The sequence below is a fragment of the Falco biarmicus genome, chromosome 3, assembly GCF_023638135.1.
Source record: "Falco biarmicus isolate bFalBia1 chromosome 3, bFalBia1.pri, whole genome shotgun sequence".
Classification (NCBI taxonomy): Eukaryota; Metazoa; Chordata; class Aves; order Falconiformes; family Falconidae; genus Falco; species Falco biarmicus.
The window spans coordinates 103,755,628-103,776,636 of record NC_079290.1 but is presented as its reverse complement, the minus strand read 5'-3'; the positions used below and the strand labels follow the sequence as shown (position 1 = coordinate 103,776,636).

The window sequence follows — 21,009 nt, the reverse complement described above, 5'->3', positions numbered from 1 at the left end:
GCCAGCATCACAGCCAGTGATGTGCACAGGATCTTTGAACAGAAACAGGTTGAAACAGTGTTGGTGTAGGAAGCAAGTGTGGTACTCCTTACAAATCACCAACACTTGTGTCACTGTCTGACGGAGGGCTGAGCAGTCATGCTAACACTGTCCTCAGGCCCGTGGGCGGGACGTTGCCTGCCACGGCACAGCATCTCCCAGGGCTCCCACCATGCAGAGGGAAAACAGCTTCTCCACTCCCAAGAGTGGCACAGCATCACAGCACACATGTCCCAACCGCAGCCAGCCAGGACTGCTGACCAGTGCAAAACCTCTGTTTCTCTTTTTAGACAGCTTTGAATTTGTGCTAAGGGAAAAGACGAGCATCTTATGTACAGCGCTGTAGGCAAGGCCTCTGGTGGAGGGCACCCTGAACATTAATTCATGCCACCAACCATACTTCTCCAAAGCTATCAGAGCTGCAGTTACGCAAGGCCCAATATCATCAGGTATTTAGTGATTTATCAATGACTAAACTCAATTACTTTAATGGATGCATATTGTTATTGCTGACTATTTCCTATTTAATTACTCATCACACTTATTACAGGACTGTTAACCGCTCATCCCAGGAATACAAGTGACAAAGTCAAGATACTGAAAACTCGTTTAAACACCTCACACCCATCAGCAATTACAGAGAAGGAGCTAAATGAACAGTGGTTACAGACTACATAGAAAGGAGGACATGGGGCTAGGCCCTTCATTTGGTCCAGGATTCTTTAGACAGAGCAAAAAACATCTGGCAATACTGCCAGCTGGATAAATGAATTACCTTTTATTTGGATTTAATCCAAGACAAACAGGCAAATAAACCTATTTAATTTATTCTCAGATTTAAGTACATACACCAAACTGCTAGGTGTGTTACTCTCTAAAGTACTTCCTTCTATGCATTTTTTTGTGATTTCAGCCCTTTCACTGTTTCCCAAAACAGTGATTAAATACTAGAACCACACAGTTGAGCAAATCTTCATTGGTATTTTGAAATGTTTGTCAATTTATATAAGCCCAGTAAATTGACAGCAGGTAATCCCTACCTGCCACAGTCTTATTTACTCAGTTTTTCACCAGTCCCTGAGAATTATTTCTTAAGCCAGAGAACTCTGGTGTAACTATTATAGTTTGATACCACTGTGTGTCTCAAACCTGAAGTCAACCGTAAAATTAGCTTAGGACAATCGCTCTATTACCAAATTGAAAGCGCTGAAGGAAAGAGACGTCTGACAGGACTCACATCTTTTTTAGGCTGCAAGTTAAAGAACAAAGTCTGTTTCAATGGGAGATTTTACCAATACCATGTGCTGGGTCAAAGGTTAGCCACCGGGTGATTCATGTCAATGCTGGGCTAGTCATATCCTCACATTTCATCAGAAGTGAAATCCTGCTATAGTTTCAGCATATGATGAAGCTTTACTATAGAAATTACCCTCCTAACTCAAAACCATCCATAACTTCAACAAAAATAAAATTAATATTTTAAAAGGAACAAGTCTAGAGCTCCAATTTTTATTTTTTGCAAAAGAATGTGATTGCATCACAAATACAATGCAAAGACAGGAAGAAGATCGTCCCCTTACCAATAACTCTATATACTGAGATGAAGACCAGAGTTAACACAATAAATGCTGTATTCCAAGTCCAGATGTCTGGATTCACAGCTGAAATTCCCAGGAACATGAAGATGATAGTTTCTGCTCCACTGGCCATCATTTTCATGGTGTATCTTACAGTTGTAGAAGATTGTTCAGATATGTTAGCCTTGACATACTTCTGACAGCAGATGCCACAGAAGGTTATCCTAGAAAAAAGAAGCAACCTTTCAGAAAATAGTTGTTGTAACATTTAATACTATTTCCATCTCTTTATCACACAGTGAGAAAACCCCACCATTAATTCCTAAGAAAAAATACGCTCAGGAGCCATTGCAGAAATCCAATATAGGTAAAAAGTGTATCTCAGACATTCATCCTGAGGTGACCCCAACAAGTTTGAAAACAGCCTTCCATTAGATTGTAACAGACCTTCATTCTCTTCACGTTACCACACTGCTTTACATGCAAAATTTTAAATCTTGTTTAGATTAGACATAAACTAATGATCAGTTTGCAGTAAGATTTTCAGATCATGGCTATACTCACTGTAGCATCTACAGACATGACAAGCAAAACACGAAGAAAGGTATGCCAGCGATCAATGGATACTAAAAGAAGAAAGATCACAGAGGCACTTGAGCCAAAACAGGCAAGATTTAAGCAAACCCTAGCAGGCCAGTCAAGACAGTGAGAGCAGCAAATAATCAACGTTCATTTAATGCCTTAGAAAATCATTGTTTTAATTACAAATTATAAGGAAATGTGTCAGTACAAAGGGACAAAGGTTAGATAATGAAATAATATTAATCACAAAGAGGAAAGAGTCAAGTCTGTGCTTTGCACAAGAAGTTCCTGTGTTGCACAGCAGATACTGCAAAACTTGCATTCCTTTTCAAGGCTGAATGACAGTATTTGCAGACTATGATCTACTGCAGCATGAAGATAATACACAGCATAAGTTTCATAACTGTTATACTCTATACCTGTACTATATAATTCAGGTCTTCCTTGTCAACATTTTTAAAAACCATATGCCCTCCTCAGCCTCTTCAAAGGCAGTAATAAAAAGAGACTTACGCAAGGATAGCGGAAAGAGAAAGCATCTCTGCCGTGAGGTAGGACAGGTAGGAAACGATAAATACAAATCCAGGTTCAATGATTCTCACGTGCTTGGTGAAACGACTGACCAGTGAGAGCAAGAATGCAAAGAAAATGCCAACCAGTGTCCCACCCAGGCTCACCACGAAGAATGACACTGAAAAACAAACCCAAACACAGCTTAAACAGTAGAAATATAAATGGTTTGAACTAGTTCTACTGTATGGCCAGCAAATCAAAGAAAATTTTGATGGAAGTATCAAAAATTATTTCTAAAATGCAACAACATTAATTGCTTTTCAGCACTTGGTACATGAATGTAGAATTCTGTAGAAAAATACAAGGTTGCTTTCTGTTAAGCTTCATTTTTTTGCTTATTCAAAACCCAACAACTGTTTCTTCCAAATTTTTTTTTCCCCATGTCCTGTGAACAAATGTTTTTCCAAAAGCGTATTATAGATTATGCCAAAGTCACTGCTAAAAGATTGATTCATAAGATAATGTAGTATGATGTCATGCTTGGAACAGAAAACAGTGACTAAATTTTTAGGTAAATAACATTACTTGGTAGTCACTGGCAAATGTTAACTTGATGGCAATTGGTGTTAAGGAGTGAGAATGCCCATATGCAACCTCAACTTTTCTGGAATGCAGGCGGAGCACAGGCTGAAACCAAGGACACATAAAATACAAAGAAAACATGTATAGCTGTCATGTTTGGTGGTGTTAACAACTGAACTCTGCAACTGTTCAGTCTCAGAAGAAAACAAATCTGTTTCCCACATACTCAGGAATATTCACTTATTTATCTTCTTAAGACATTTGTCTATGGAGTGTGGGAATTATGAGCGACAAGGGAAAGGACTGAAAAATCAATTACTGATAGCATAATAATATTCTGTTTACAAGTCTCCGTATGTACATCAATGATGTGATACAAAATACAATTCTACGCACCTATGCCTTTGACACATTCAATCCCCGTCACATTCTCTGGGCCGATTGTAACAAAAGTTTCAAACACATTGTACAGCACCTGAAAAGAAAAGTAGACTAACTTAATATTTACTCCTGAATTAAGCCAATTAAAATAATCTCATTATGGGCCACAACATTATAACTTCTGAAATTATGTATGACTGAGGGGGAATTCTGTGTGGAGGGAGATTTTGCAGAATTTTAATTTTTCAAAATTGAAAATATGCAGCAGAGCAAGAAGAAACAAAAACTTAAAAAAACCCAATTTCAATTTCTTATTTCGATGATTTCTATCTATAAGAAGCACTGTCACATCTAGATGTGTTTTCTAAAGCACTTCTCACTCTAAAATCCAGGTACTTTGCAGTTTTGTTTAATCACCTGTATAAGATAAGTAAGATACTTAATGAGAAAATAGTAAGATGCTAATAAGATACTGGATTGAAATAGGTTGGACATAGGTAAAATAAGTTGAACATGAAATATATTAAACTGTAATAGCTGTACTAAAGCTTTTAAAATAATCGTCTAACAGTGAAAATGCTGAAAGTAAAGAATTCATTTTATCCATACCCCTGCCTAAGGAGGTTTGTATGAGTATCATTCTTGACACACATCTGTCTAATCTATTCTTAACTCCTTCAGTGGAGAACTTTACTATCATTTTCTCAGCTTTCCTTGTTGCAGCTAAGCTTGTTAATTCTTATGATATTTACCCCAGTCACGACATGCAGGTTACTTTGTTCTGTAACAGTAGTCTTTTAGATATTTACATTTAAAGAATGCTACATCATCCCATTTCTTCTGTCCTCCAGTCCCTCCTTTTTCAAGATAAGAACCCCAGTTGTTTCAAACTTTCTCACAGGCTGTGCTTTCTGACTCTTGATCATGCTTACTCTTCTCTTCTGGGTTTTCTTCAACAATCAATCAAACTTTATTTGTAGAGCAAATGTTTGTACTAATTTCACAGTTACAAAAACACCTTTCCCTCTGAAAGTCAATAATGTTGATACTTGACTTCATCAAGGGTTTATTTTAGTATCTGTTTCTGGTACCCCAAAAGTACTATTGAGACTGATATCTAAAAGCAATTAGGTTTCTCTGGAGGCCCTAAATGGAATTTTCAAACTCACGTGAACCATTAGGCTGCTGCCTGTGACCCTGCAGTGTCTTGCTGCCTTGGTTGCAAAAAATCAAGCCTCTGAGCCTGATGGACATGTCTTACCCTCCTTTGGAGATATGCAGGAGCAGGAGTAGGGGATGATCCAATAAGCTGATTGAAGCTGTATAGCAACTTGTCTGCACAGCGTTTTTCTGCCATAGACCTTCCTAGACCCCTGCCCACTAGCACTGTACTACAAAACTACTGACTATTTTATTCTGAGAAAAAATTTGTGTAGAAGGAAAAGGCGTTTCAATCAACATTAAAACATCAGTAGAAATCTGGGATTGTTTGAAGTCTATCAAAGTCTATTCAGTTTTCTTTTCTTCCTAAATGACAAAACCCCAGAAATCAACATGTTACCAAAAAAAAACCCAAACCAGGAACTTTCTAAAATGTGCCACAATTTTTCCCAAATTGGCTCTTTGTTATCTATCTGTTTGATAAACATCTGATTGAAAATAAAAGTGATGGAACAGGCATATGCACTTTGGCAAGTATTCTTCCTCTCACTGGCTATATATCTGAGGTATGCATATAAATTATGGGCACAACAGAAAAATGCAGAAAAGAGTACATGCATTACAAACAACTGCAAAGAAAGGCTTTAAATCCCTGGAACTAACTTCAGTAAGTCACGAAAGCCCTATTTGAACAGCAAAGACATGTAAAACATACACACATGAAACATCATCCAACTGAGGACTGTATATTTTTATGTGATTTACAGGCTCCAAATAGTATTCATGCTGAGAAATGTAATCTTTACAATACAGTGTTTGTAAGCAAGACAGAGAACACTATGAGCTATGCTACACTAGCCTGCAAGCAGATATATTCAGATGATACAGCATTTGATTTAAGGGGAAAATATGCTTCAGAAGAAACCCTCTAGAGTTTGCATGACGTTGGAATATATAATCTACTTACCACAGTTACAGCATCATTCAGAAGCGATTCTCCAAAAACAATGATGAACAGAACTTCGTTGACATGGACTTCTTCAAACACTGCCAGAACAGCTACAGGATCCACAGCGGCAATCAAGCTGCCAAACAGGAGGAAGTCCAGCAGTCCAGTTTTCAGGTGACCTTCAAAAACAAAACCAAGTATAAGCATCTGTAATCATCTGTATTACTATAGATATAACGGACCGTGATATTGCAGATAATGCAAAATCCTTGAAAGAGATCCTAAGGCATCAGCTGGAAAGCTTGGAACAGAAACTGCTTGACAAATTCTGCGTAGTGTCACCTTGTGTCCAACAAGGTTTGTTGGATCCTGTATTGGCCCACGTAGATCAGAGCTGATTCCGGGAGCAGGACAGTCCTGGTCTTATGGCAAGGCACTCAAGTATTTCCAGACATAAACTAGCTTCGTACTTGTGTGTGGTTTGAGTAAATTATCTCAGGAGAACTAACAAAATAGTGAGAGGCACATACCAGTACTCCCGAATCAAATGTTCCAAAATACTTCATGCCACAGGCCAAATTTGACTCTACTAAGAACTGCTGCAGTGGAGCTCAACTGCACTCATTGCAGTCGAACACCACTTGTGGCCTGCTTGTTCAAGCAGACATTCATCGGTAAGTGCAGTTAGGCCACTTGTTCCCAAATTATGAGTCATGAGGCCACTGTTAAATTGTCTGCAATTAGACTATAAAAACAGATGAAGGACTAAAATGTGCCTCAATGCGCTTGTGTTGTAGCCCCTTAGGAATTTTGGCAATTATTTCAAAAGTCTTGGAACTGCAAAACTCTGGTGACAAAGTAGCACGGTATTTATTTAATTTTTTTAATCTTCTTTTAGTTATGAAGGTTATTTTGTTCAGTTATGAGAACAGACCAAGACAAACATTGCTATTGTTTTAAAAGTAATGGAAAAGGGAGAGCCACAAAGACCACTTTGCTCAACATCCTTGCAAAATTTACCCTCTTCATGCAATGAAGAGTGGTACTTCAGTCATTTTTTCTGTGGAACAGATTTTTGAAAGGGTAGAGAACAGGAAAATTACCTGTGTGTTCACTAACAGGTGGAGGAGGAAGCAAGGCTCATTAAGAGGTGATGAAGCCCAAAATTGTATAAGGAAGAACAAAGAAGGAATATGTTGAGAGTTCATTCATTAGGACACAGTGCAGAGGTCCATGCCCAAAATTAATAGACAGTTGTATCAGGCATGATTTCTACAGGTGAGGGAGAAATCCATCTCATCAAATGATTAGGAAGCATGAGCCAGTGACAGCCAGCAGGCGCAGCCAAAGGATCAGCACTGCCTGTAACGTACTTCCAGAAAAGCATGGCCACTCCGCTAGCAAGAACTTGTTACCAGATAGCCTCTCAAATCCAGAATGTTTAGCGCTTGGGAGGTAATTGAACAGAAACTAGATTCCAAGTAGTTTTGATACAAAATGGCATGGGTGTATTTACCCACCAGGACACTTACATGGGCAGCCAGAGACAGGAGCAGACAACACCCTGTTGTATGGGATAATGGCCAATAACGGGGCAGGGGCAAGGGTGAGTGTGTGACCTGCAGAACTACCTATTCTCTTAGCTGCTCTGCGGCAATCAGAGCATCTACCATGTTTTCCATGCAGTTTGTAGGGACCCTGGTAAGGCCCTGAAAACAGAAATTCATAGTTCACAGAGATATAACTACTTTATACTTTCAAAAAGATAAATACTCCTGTTCACTCTTGGACATGCTGCGCTGTGAATGAGGACTGGATCTCTCCTTTTCAGTGTGAGAGAGGGGTTGAACCAGTGAGCCGAAGTCTGTGCCAAAAATGCTGAGAACAGCCTTGAACCTGAATCTAAGTAATGGTTCCATCAAATGTTGCCGTCCTCCCAAGCTTAAGGAAGGAACAAGCCCAATGACAATAATTACCAGATATCAGGGTACAATAGAACGTAAGCTTTTAAAATAAATTGGCTCACTGAGATTGCTTATCTTTTTTATATGTTACCAATTATAATCATTGGTACATTCTTTGAAGACTTGCAAAGCTAGTGAGCAAATATTTATGGAAAGGTTAAGACATCTGTAATTCCTACAAAGCAGTGGCAAGAGGCATGGGGCTTCTAAATCAGACTTCTGTTTGGAAATAACTTGCATCATTAGTCTAAGTGATACATGACCATTGCTTCCTTCAGCTCATCAGAGTTTGGAATGACTAGGAATGACACCTGAGCAAGGTAAGTTCGCTGGGCCCAGTTTAAGATGTCTACACATACTCAGCATGTTGTCATTATGACCTAGATGGTACAGGAAAAACCCTTCTAAATATTAGTCACAACCACAATTATCCCACAGAGAAATGCTGCATGCGTTACTTCTCCAGCAGATGGTGAACAGTTAGTGCTATCAGCCAGGAAGATATAGGGTTAGATCCTTCCTTCTATTCTGTGAAAGCAGACTGGTATGGCTGTTAGGTAATAGTTAAGGTGCTGATCTTTTAATTTCACTTCTCAAGATGGATCTCCTTTTTATTATCACCGTCTCTCTTTTTCTTCTTCAAATTATAGTATCTGTAAGGATACTGAATGCAAACAGAGAGCTGCTTTTATGTTTATTTATGTAGTAAATTATGTAATCCGGTTTGGGTTATGCACTCTTATATTGATGGACAGTACCACAGGGTCATTCAGTGGTAAAGCTGGAAGTAATTTGGTTTTAGTTCATCTTAGTCTCTAGTGGATATACACTCCTATATTTTAACCATATTACTTTTTGCATTAATCACTTCATTTGTAGAAAAAGTGGGGTAGAAACAAAAACATGCCATAGAACTACAACTAGAGGCTGCTGTGAACTCTTCTAGAAATTGAGCAACTTGGCATTCTCTTATCTTCAGCAAGCAAGTAACAGCAGCAAAGCTTTTTGCAAAGCGTGATGTCAGATCTTGCTGACATCTTGGAGGTCAACCCAATGTATTTAATGGATTAGTAAGTATGTGTCGTGGATATTTCAAAGTCTTCCTTAGTTTTGCTGGAGAATGACACAGTTTGAATCAGGGACAGGCTTCTCTGGCCCTTTCCACAGCTGAAATTAGAACTCTAGTAGGTTATAATAGGTCTTGGTGGTAAAGATAGTTCCCCACAGAATACCAGTTAAATGTTTAGAATGAGCACTAAGTTCACCAGGCATGTCAATTTATTGTTTGCCTTTGTTAACATCCCTATTCTTAGCTTGTAGAGCTTTAGCTGTGAGCTGCGGTAGAGACTGATTCTCCTGTTTAACTGTTAAGCTCAGGGTTCTAGTATATACTGTCACTGAAAGATTTGCATAATGATAAAGCAGAACATGTAGCCATTAAATCCAAGTCTTACAGTTAGTCAAGAATTGTTTACAGATTGGGAGAAGAGCAAGAGATCAATGTATTTTTCACTGAAAATAAATTTTGAGAAAACACTGGACTTTTCCGTTTCATATGTCATAGAGAGGTCAATGCTTTTTTTTAATGATTATTACCAAAGTATTTTTAAAAGTAATTGTTATTCATTAACATCATCAGAACAGGATGCTAATAAAATATTTTTGGTCATAGTTTTTAAATTGTGCCAAGCAGCTTGGATATTTAAAGAGAGAAATCCTTGCCCATCTGTTGCAATAGCAATATCCCTTTGTCATCTTTCTTGTTCCTGAAAACCTGTTTTTAACTATAATGTGAAACTGTAGATGCAATATATTGTGCCTGCAGGCTGAAAGCACATAAAACACCTTACCTACCTATTAAAGTCAATACTATCTGCATCTGAGCTGTCACCTCTGTGCCTTCTAAAGAAAAATTGTTACTTATAAAATGTGAGTTATAGTAAGGCAAATTCCTAACGTGTAAACTCAATCTATCATAGATGTCTATATTTCAAATATCTGCAGTTACGTAAGATGAGTCTCACATGAACAAGTCTATGGCCTAGTTCTTCCAGACTGGGATCTTTCAAACAAGGACAACACAGGTTTTCCTTAAAATGGATTGAACAGATGTCCCAACCCTACGGTTCATTTCAAAGAACCCAGCCCCCAGTTCTGCTGCTTCCCTGAGCTGGACAATGGCAGCAGTTTTTGAGGCTGGAAAACTACAATGTTACCTTCTGTAATAATAAGCTAAGAGTTTAATTCTCACAAAAATGTTCTCTGCAACATCTACAACTTCTGACGTTTGAGGCACTCTTTTTATCTGGACTGAAAAGGAGGCCTGTGGTAAATTACTTGGGAGTGAGTTTTGCACAGCTATGGTTAGAGAAGAGCTGGTGAGCAGCTGTTTAGCCTTTCACATGGCCCACCCTGCACTGTGGTCCCTGTGGTCCCTGGCCACCCGCGCCGGGGCTCTCAGCAGCAGGTGGGCAGAGCACACAGGCGCAGCTGCACACACTGCCTGCACTGCTCTCAGCAGCCCTCAGAGGTGCCTTGTAACTACTCTCTAGAACTCAGTAACCTAGTTTTGTCCTAGAAGGGCTCTCGAGATTCTTCAGTAGACACTAAAAAAAGCATCCTGTTTTGATACAGGGTGCCTGTTTCAGAATACATGCAATCCACATACAACGTGAATTACTGTTCTTCAGATGGCAGTACGTAGCTCATGCGCGTGCCACACCTGCTGAGATTTAAGAATTGCTGTTCTGTGCCTCATCTAGCAGCCCCATGCCCTTAGAACTGTAGTATAATTAAGACAGTGCATCTTACATGCGCTACTTGCCTCTGTAACCTTTCAGTTACAATTTCCAGCCTCAGAACACAGAGCAGAGATGTATCCTGCATACATACCCACTGAGGAACCATTGCTTACTTAATATTAAAGCTGAATGAAAGAAGGCAGTTCCATTTCACATTAACTTCAAAGGTTTCTATCACAGTAGAAAAGAAACAAGCCCTTCAGAATGTATTTTTGTCCATATGTCCATTAGCAGGATGAATCCTGAGCTTCATCTTGAGAGTGCACACACACATTTATAGCAGGGAAGTATGACAGACACAGGTTCAAGGCCCTTTTGTGCTTGCTTTAGAGAGGATTTCTCAGATAATTCTCCAATTTGATAAAAATATTACAAATTGCTCATACTAAAATTGGATTTTTCTGCTAAAAAGAGTGTTAAGCTGCAAAGGATCACCCACCTAACAGATGGCATAGGGAAGCATTCACAACTGCAACTTCACAGATCAAACTTACCCATTATTCCTGTCCGATAGACACCGTAGAGAGATAAACCAGTTGTGGCAGCATTCCAGACTGTTCCGATGACAGCATACAAAAGAATGGAACCAAGATTTCCAAAGAACAATCTATTTGGCATAAAATATCCAGCATCCAAAACAATGGGGGGCAGCAGATAGAAAAAAAATACAGTTGGTGTAAGGGCAAAGGAGGCAATGTGATCTGCAGCCCATACAATGCCACCAAGGAAGAGACCAAGAACAATCAGTAGAGCACTCTCTGGAACCACACGAGTGACTTTGTGGGACAAGTGGAAAACTGCAAGGAAAGAGGAAAACAGTTTGTCAGAATTGTACTGCAGGAACAATTTGAGCAACAACTGTTGTTAGCTGGCAATTCTGGCTTTACACAATTTTCCTACTTTCACTGTCATTAGACCCAAAAGCATGCATGGAATGCATAGGATACAGACAGTGTCAGAACCCAGCCACTTATAGAATAAACTAAAATAGGTTGATTTTCAGATTTTATCCAGCATATTTCAACTTACATGAAACCAATATTCCATAACATTTATCTCCTTTTTTTGAATTACCTTCTCCATAGAAGATCTGTTTAGGGAAGGACTGTGTTCTGTGCAAAGCAGTAAGTGCAAGACTGAAAAAAAATGGTTGAAGTGCTGGAAATGTATGACTTTATGGTCTATTTCTGTATCTAAAAATACACATCTAACCTCCCAACATTTTTCTTTAAACATTATCTGTGTACCAGCAGGTTTCTTGTAGGATAGGAGAAGAGTGCTGAAAGAACTAGTTTCAAGACAATTCTTTTTAAATTTATGAAGAATAATATATGACAATGTAGCTTGCAGCAGGAGCAGAATGGAGCTGATACCATGGGAAATTCCTTTGGGGCCTTTTCCTCAAAATCTTAACAAGGATTTCAGTTAATTCAGAGACTCTCTGGAAGAATGGGGGCTTTAGTGGTGCCTTCTTAATATATAGACATATTCATGGGAAATGGTTCTGCAACAAGCTACTTTCTTTTGTATAAAGTATAGAGTATACTGTATCTTACAGTAGTATGTCAAATATATTAATAATGATGAACAGCATCTATGCTATCTATTATAGAAAACCATGTAAGGGTACGGTATGGTAAGGCTGTTAAACTAGTCGATAATTAGAGGGAGAGAAATTTATAGACTGCTATGAGCACATCTAAAGAGACAGAAAGGTGGCAAGGCCAAGACAGAAAAACCAGACTGTTTAAGATGACAGAAACACCAGTAAGACTGCAAATATATATGACAACATATATTTATAGTGCACTTGTTATGCATCAGATAAAAAAGAAAAAAAAAGCAGACAGAATATAACAGGGAGAAGTCAAGTCTACAAGGAAAGATGAAATGTGAAAAAAGAGGAGGTGGCAAAGGCATTTGGTAATAAGGAAGCACAGATGTGCCAATTTACTTTCCTGGGATTTCTGTGAGCTTTTCTTTCAGTTTATCTTAAATATCGATGTGTCCCAGATGGTCTGAACCCTGGCACTTCATGATACTGACCCAATAAACAGGATTTTATTTATACAGCTTTGTGCTGAAAAGATGAGTTTCACTTCAGGAGAAAATTCCACTAAAAGCTACCAAGTTTCTCCCAGTTTGAACATCAGCCTCGAACTGTGTTGAAGGTTTTACAATGTTAATACAACTTAGCTCAAAACCAGTTTGGGCAAGAAGCCATCACTAAGAATTCCAGCCTTTTAAGGTATAGTAGAAGAACTTTTCCCATCACTACATAGAGATCTTAGACCAGGTTACTTTACTAAAAGACCATTGTTTTTTTTCCTCGCAGTCAAGTATTTGTCCTAGTCAAACATTTACTAGTTACCTTTTAGACCGTTTTAAGGGCCCCATTCCTGAACTGTCTGTCTTCATATTGGCTGCATCTTCACAGGCAATGTTAAAGCATCACCCACCACAGCAGCCCCAAAATGAGATGGTTCCTACTAGTTGCAAAACCTCTATGGCCTCATCAGAATAGAAAACATGAAAGGAAAGATGACAATGGCCTGCCCATACCAACAATAAGCATGAATGTAGATGTCCCTAAGTGTTTGTAGGCAAGATTTGAAAACTAAGCCATGTTAGAAGACAGCTTTAAAGTGGGATTAATACAACAGCAGTCACACATGAAAGCGAACTGCATTCAGTGAAGCTGGCTAAACCATGCCATTTTTCTGTATCATGTGTCATGTAATCAACAGCTGAATAACACTTCACAGAAACAAACACTGTGGGTTTTCCCAGTTCCCTCTTCATAATAAAATCTCTTGGGCTTGCATTAGAAAAAAAAAACAAAAACAAACAAAAAACAAAACAACATCAAATAAAGAAAAACAAACTAGCTGCTATTCCACGTGTAGAAATTGTCACATTTATCTTCTCAGAAGTCTTTCCTACTGGTCATTCTTGATGCCTTGAATTTCCAGTGAGTGAATTATCAACTAATTTATCACCTCACATAGTAGGGATTATCTCCTTATCCCTGAAAATGAATGTTGCTGAGCTAGTCTTACTAACCCAAGTCTGTTTTTCCTACTCTTGTGTTTGCAGATAAGCCAAGACTACAAGAAGTTAAAGTTAAAAATTTAAAATAAACCCGTGAAGGCTCTTCAGAACCAGACATTTGAAAAAACACCTGAAGTCCAGCTAAAATTTCATATTCTGTACAATTCTCACCTTTACAACCAAAACCAATCTCTCCCAGCAAGTGCTGGGAGGCCAGCCTGATTTTGGTTATAGCCCTGTCTCCTCCCAGAAGTTGCATGTTCCCAGTGAATCAGCTACATCATATCTGCCTGTGCCCCCGTTTAACTCCAGTCAACCGATTATCTGTACCAGATTTTAATACTACCCGCAATAAATTCTTCCACTCTGTTAGTTTAGGAATGCAGGCTGTGGACAGGAAAGTTATTGCATGAACAGGGCTCTAAAGAAGTCTTTTCCTTTTTTTGCATTTGGCCCAAGCAAAATCTGAACACTAGAACATATCTGTTTTAAGGTAACTGCCTAGCTAACTCTCCAGGCAGATAGTACGTAATATGATTAGCAGAATCCTAGTGTCTATAAACATAGAAATACGTAAAAGGAAAATAACACAACTGATTAAATTCAATTAAATATCTTTAGACTAAGATGTAATTGGAACTTAGATTGATGTTTTAAGTTCATATTTGCACTTGCAGTGATCAATTATTTTTTTTCTGGTTATACACAGAAGATATATTCAAGCAAGATTATGCATTATGAGTAGTTATTACATTTATAAGAATTTATAGCGATAGATTAATTTCAAATTCACTCTTCAATGTTTTTTTAATGATTCATTATCCTGAGGTTAGGTCTGTAGTTTATTGAGTGTGTTAGAAACTGATATAATGATAGTACATTAATTTCATAAAGTTCGCCTTTACTTGCTTAGGAGAGATACAGAATTAGTCTCACAAAATTAATTCTGTCCCCATGACAAAGCAGAAGAATTGAAAGCTTTAATTACATCTAAATGTCTAGCATGACTAGGTGTTTCACCTGATTGAGGAATAAAATACAATCCACCAATAATGGACAAGGAGTTTAGTTTGTTTCTGTTGGGGAAAAAATTACAAGCATCAGGAAGGATAGCACACAGTGCTGCTCATATAGACGACTCTGTGAGGGACCCAGAGATGAAATTAAGTCTATTTTCACTGCTGTTAATAATGAAAAGTACATTAACATATTTTAATGAGGAGAGGGAAAGAGCAAAGAAAGAGAAATTTTAGCCAGTCCGTGGTATAAAATAACTCAAAGTGCATAGGGCAATCTTGTAGTCTGTAAATTTTAACATCATTTAGAATTCATCTACATAAGTCTAGGCACAGTATTAGTGAAAAAGTTAAACATATGCCTTCCATCCACTACATGATAAATCTGGCTTGAAATAAACCTGGGTTGAATTGGCTAGTGGTAAGCCGTGTTTAAGTTAAGCTGAGCATCACTGAGTTAGAAGCTTTCTATGAAGAAACAGTTATGTACTATAAATTTCCTATGAAATTTTTTTCTGACGCTTCCTTTGAGATCCAAGAACAGACTGCGACACTTAATGTATCTGATGAGAAAGACAAAACAAATTAGAAGTCTATGACTTGATGACTGAAACACATTTCTTTTGACTCAAAGAAAAATATACTTTAAAAAGTTATTTATTATCACCTTTTAAAAATGTGGTAACTTAGATTAAATCCTTCAGTGGAATTTACAATATTCAGTGAACTATCTGTTGCTTTCTAAGGCCATCTGAAATTGCTTTGCAAGAAGTGATTCAACAAAATAATCTTTTTCTCATTCACTAAAGGAAACGAAGACAGAAAGGACTGATTAAATAGCAAGAATAATAAATCAAAGAACAATTAAAAAAAGAGATAACATACAATTCATGCTCAATTTACTTCGTATTTGTAGACACACACAAAAAAGGTTTTCTGAAGTAGGGTTTTCCTGTATTTGGTTCCAAATTATCTCCAAGAGCATCTGTTAGTTACAACAGATACAAATTTGCAAACATTTCTCAGCTCCTCCTACCACTGCAAGTGACAGGTGTGGGGTCTACCACATGCATTTTTTGCTAGTCAGTCAAATCTGCACTGAGAATATGCTATTAGTCTATTTTTCAGTTCTGACTTTGTCTTCACTTATAAAGGTGAAGTTATCAGAGTATATCAAGCCATTAATGTTTCTAACCTGAGATCCAAGACTTCATTCTGTGTAATTGGTGAGAACCCTTGCCACTGACCAAAGTTAAGAGCAAAACGGTGCAAGTTTCTTTGTGATTCTTTACCTTTACAGAGATGCAAACAATAGCATCTCCAAGGCAGTATATAATCAGTTCCTGTAATGGCACAGCACAGAAGCTACTCAAGAGAAGTCATACATCAATTCCACAAAAGAATATTCAGCCCAAAGGGAAATCTTTCTTCTAAACATCTTCCAGTTTGACCAGCAAGCATGAAATTTTTGTTTCTTATCTACCTGTTAATGTTCTCCTTAGTATTACCAAGTGGGGATTCTATTCAAAAACTGTTTAGTTCTACCCTTTCTGCAGGTTTTTTCACTAGCGTCTTTTGCAGATATACATTATCATTTATAAAAAAAATAATCCTAAATACAAAGTATATTCCGTTAGCACACATGGAAAAATCTGCTTTACCTTGCCTGCGTAATAGTTCAAAGTATAATCAAATACCAGTTTGTGAACTAATTTGATCAATTGTAGCTGGGCAGTAATACAGTCCAAAAGCCTCTGGGAAGTCCCAGTTCATTCCTATTATGTTGGTCTACCTGACTAGGGAATGGCCACACTATCTAAAATATAATATGGAACATACATTTTCAAGAAGGGATCATTCTGTTTCCACCATCCTGAAAAGGCATACATCCCTGGCCACTGTCTTGCTCCCTATCGCCAAGCTTTAGCTGCAGCCAGGGAAGCACAGCTCAGACTGACCAGTTGCACCTGCCATACAAAACAAGCAGCAGCAGTGCTGTAGGAATGCATGACATAGCCTATGCAAGCCCCTGGGCAGAGACTGCAGCATTCATGGTGTATGAACTGTGTGTAGATGCTGGGATGGAGAGAACTGTGCATTTTCTACCCTTTTCCCCCCTGTTTTTTGTCTGCAAACTCCTTTAAAAAGTTATTTTAGATTCTTAGTGTTTGACAATTTTTCCTCATTGAGCTCTGTATGTAGGAGATCCAGATACCCTGACCTCCCCAACATCTAAAAAGAAGCTGAGCAAATCACTTCTAACTCTTGGTTTACTAACAATCTCATGTAATCCCTGATCTTTGCTGACTGCCTGTAGTATTGTTCTCTGTGGTTCTCTCATGATACTGAGCGCAAGGCATGCCAGTTTCATTCAGCACATCACCTAGTCCTGACCAGCCGTAAGGGTTTCTGAAACAGCAGACAGTACTGACTCCTTAGGAAACTTCACTGTTGCAATTGTTTAGAAAAATCACTTCACAATAATGACCATTAGTGTTTCTCTTTTTTCATTTCTCCTTTTGTTTTTGGGGGGGGTTCTGGTGTTTTTTTTAAAGGAAGGATAACTCTCTTCTTCAGTCACCTTGTTTTCTGTTTGATGGACAACTTTCTTTATACCTCTACAGCTTTAATCTCAAATTTCTCCAGAGGTTTTGCTACTTGTCCTACATATTTGGTTTTAACTGCTAAGTTTCATGTATTTGTTCAAGAGCATGCTCTTCTGCTTTCTACTTACTCCACTCTTCTACTCTGAGAAGGTTTATGATACAATTTCCTGTGTAGTGAAGTTCCCCATATCTAAATTTCTCTTATCTTCTGTTATGGCTCCCTTTACTTCTCAATAGTCCTGCCCACCTACCAGTTCTCTAATGAACTTTCTGCAGTTGCTGTACTTGGTATTTCTTTATACTCACGTGGCTTTCATTTTCTGCTCTACCCGTGTAACTCTTACTATTTTCACATGACATGCCAGTTTTGCACCCCTGTGCATTGACCTCTGTTGTACTGGATCTCTTTAAGATTTCCTTCATGACTTGACTACATAGGTTTTCTACCCTTGCCACATTACCAAACACAGAATTTCTTGCCTGCATAGCCATACCTTCCAAGTAATTACTGTTGCTTATGTAGCCTGCACAGAAGTTCTAGGAATTTTAGTTATAACTGTAAGAACTACAAGAGCCATTTGGTAGTGTTGCCTGCTGCCAGGCCCTCCATTATCACACCACCACATTTAATAATCCTCATTTCAGAGGATTTTAGCTCCAGCTAAGCCTATGTGAAGGCACACCAGCAGCCCTCATCACATAGAGACAGCTAAAGCCTTCGTTCTTATTTCTAGCCTGAGCTTGTTCACAACTATTTTATATCCATTTTGCTTTGTGACAGTGATATCAATTTTCTTAAATAGTTATTTTCCCCTAACGTTAAATCCCTCACTTCCTATTACATAGGCACAGAGAGAAACGTTAACTCTCTCTTTATTGCTTGACTTTGGTTTGTTAAACTAAACTACTTATTTTCAGTCTTCAGTTCTGCCTATTTCAATCTGTGTTCACCTTTGTGGGCTCAGAGTGATCAGAAATACAGACTGCATTCTGCATGAGTCACAGCAGAAGCAGGTCCAACAGCATTAATAATTTCTTATCACAATCTATAGTTCAGCTACATCCTGATTCATTGTCACACTAGTGACTCACAGTCCTCCTGTATTCACTTCATACAGATGTATACCTCTCTTCTCATTCATAGCCTCATGTGGAAAGTCTTATCATTGGCCCCTGAGTGAAACTGCCCGTGCTATTACTGTATGTCATCCCTTCCCCTAGTCCTCAAGGTGGGGGGTTTTTTGTTGGTTTTTATTTTTTGGGGGTTTTGGTGTTGTTTTTTTTTTTTTTGGGGGGGGGGGGGGTGTTTTGGGTTTTTGTTGAGTTTTTTTGTAGTACAATAGGCATATCTACACAAATACTAATAATGCCTAGGGAACGTGTAACCAGAAACCTTAGGTAGGATATCTTGCCTCTTTGTGCGGTGGCAATTTAAAAATATAAAAAAACTAAAATCCTGTATAAGACTAGTCCAAACCCTAAACTCTATGGACTTCCACAAACAACCTTCTTATAGTTTCATACTTTTATCTTGTTCTTTCCTTACCTGGTAACTGTTCTACCCCCTGTCTTATTAGCAGATAAATTTGGGCCTAAATCAAGCGGGTGGGGGGAAATATAAATCTTCCACTGTGTTCTAAGAGTGGTTTGGTTGAAGTAAAGATTCAAAGCGTCGAGGAACTGCTTTTCCAGCCTGTCCAGGAAGTGTTTGAACAGACTTGATATGGCTGAAGTCGATCATTATTACTTGTATTTGCCTTTCTAATCTTTATCAACAAGTGCACTTAGTTGTTTTTTTTCCTGGTCAGGAGACTGATAGCATATTTTATAGTCCTTTAGATTCTGTTTTGTGCACCTTGCAACAACGGTGTTCTGCAGGTCTTATGAATTGATTTTGCCATTATGAATTGTTTGTATACAAGTGGTAAAAAACTCTTGAAGGAAAAGCTTTTACTAACTTCTACGCAGTATTACTTAGACAAATCTTAAATGGTTTTATTAATCAGTACCTTATGTTTTTTACCAAATCTAACACAAATTGAAAGATTTGTTGAAAAAAACTCTGATATATTTTATCTCAGAGGTATTTTGTATCTGAAGAAAGAGATATAATATACGTGTATTGTGTAACAAGCAGTAAAAGCCATTTTTGGTATAGGACCTTGGATACTGTCTTAACATACACTACAAGAACATGACAATTAATACTATTCATACTTAATCTTGGACCTATTTTTCCTAAGCAAGGCACAAAGCCCTTCATATTTAATTAGTTTAGATGAACTGGTTTGAGTTTGGTTTTATCCAGCTCAAGAAAGCTTGCTTTGTCACATATGTAATGATCACCATTTACAAAGTGTACAGCATTGTAATGAGCTCATTAAACAGGAAATTTTAGGTCACTGTTCTTTGTAGGTGAACAATTAACAACATGTTTTAGCAGTTAAATATGCAACCAACATACAGGTCAAGGTTCCCAGTTGATAGGTCATAACATACCAAGATAGCCCCAAGTCAAATTCAAAGAAGTGTGTGAGTAAGCAACTATTACCACTATAAGCACTTAGAACATAATGAAGTTTAAACAGTGAAGTTATCGTAATTATGCCAAATAGCCCTTTTTTGAAGGAGCAGTCCCACTGCACTGCAAGTGTGGTAGCATTTGGCCCTTATGCAACTGAATGGCATTGAAAGAAAAATGGGAACAGTCAAAAATAATATTTCAAAATGAGAGCAAAGTACACATTAGAAACACCTTGAAGTATAGTAGAGGATATAAAACAGGACAGCAAAAGTATCCTAAAACTGCTTCATTTCCTATGCAAAGGTATTAGAATTAAGTTTGAAAGAATCTTCTTGCTCAAGTTAATATTCCTCACAGACTGAACTCAGTTATGGGTTACTATGAGTTTTCCATGGTTAGGATGCTGTTAGTACATTTATGATATTCCATAAAGAAGCACAGCTGAAGGACGTCACATAGAATGACTCTGTATAAGAAAGAATAAAACCAGCATGTTTCTGTCATAACGTCTTCCAATTACATGGTAAAGGGTCAGCAACAACTGTGAGCAGGATTAGTGGCAATTTTCTGATTATTAAGGTAGTATTGACTAAAACAATTGCCTGAGGTCTAAAAATCTGATTTTACAGTATAAACTTAAAGAGCATTTTGGGGCATGAAAACAAGGTAGAATTTACTTTCTATTATCAGTATACCTTGCACCTGCTCTATCTTTAAAGTTACCTTCAAAAATTCACTGAAATTTATGGACAGATATTGAAAGCAATTTTTTATTTTTAAAATATTAAACTATTTCCCAGTAACATGGGGAGAACTGAGGTAAATAAATGCCAACATATGCTAAGTTATCTCATTTCACGCTATGAATTTTAGAATATCTTTTCCTTTTGACCTTCATTTTAATATGATAAATGAATTAAAACAAAGGTCTCCCTTTGAGAATGCTTTGACTTTTGCTCATACAGATAAAGAACTGCAAAGAAACTAACTACTAATGCTAAATGGAAACAGTTGTTCTAGTGTCACAATAAATTGTGCAAATAATTACCAAAGCCTTAACACAGACCAGAACCACTCCTCCTTGGTTCAGGCCCATTGTAGAAAGAAGAAAAAAAAAAGCTGAAGAAGGAATAATTTAATGAATCCCAATAGTACACTGAAACTCTGAAAATTTCCTTATACTGTAGGGACTTCTACAGCACTACTTCTTGCAGGGCACAGTAAGGATTGCTGCCTGTTAATGAGGGATATAATTAAAGCCTA

General features: G+C 37.8%; 1 protein-coding gene across 1 annotated transcript in view; it reads right to left on the bottom strand.

Moving 5' to 3' along the window:
• SLC9A3 (solute carrier family 9 member A3) overlaps positions 1-21,009 on the bottom strand; it is a 53,060-nt gene that overhangs the window by 15,924 nt on the left and 16,127 nt on the right. Inside the window, exons 2-6 of the mRNA XM_056332179.1 lie at positions 11,044-11,346; positions 5,803-5,963; positions 3,690-3,768; positions 2,712-2,889; positions 1,620-1,840 (exon numbers count right to left, since the gene is read on the bottom strand). Of these exons, the coding sequence (XP_056188154.1) occupies positions 1,620-1,840; positions 2,712-2,889; positions 3,690-3,768; positions 5,803-5,963; positions 11,044-11,346 (942 nt within the window). The remainder of the gene's footprint in view (positions 1-1,619; positions 1,841-2,711; positions 2,890-3,689; positions 3,769-5,802; positions 5,964-11,043; positions 11,347-21,009) is intronic.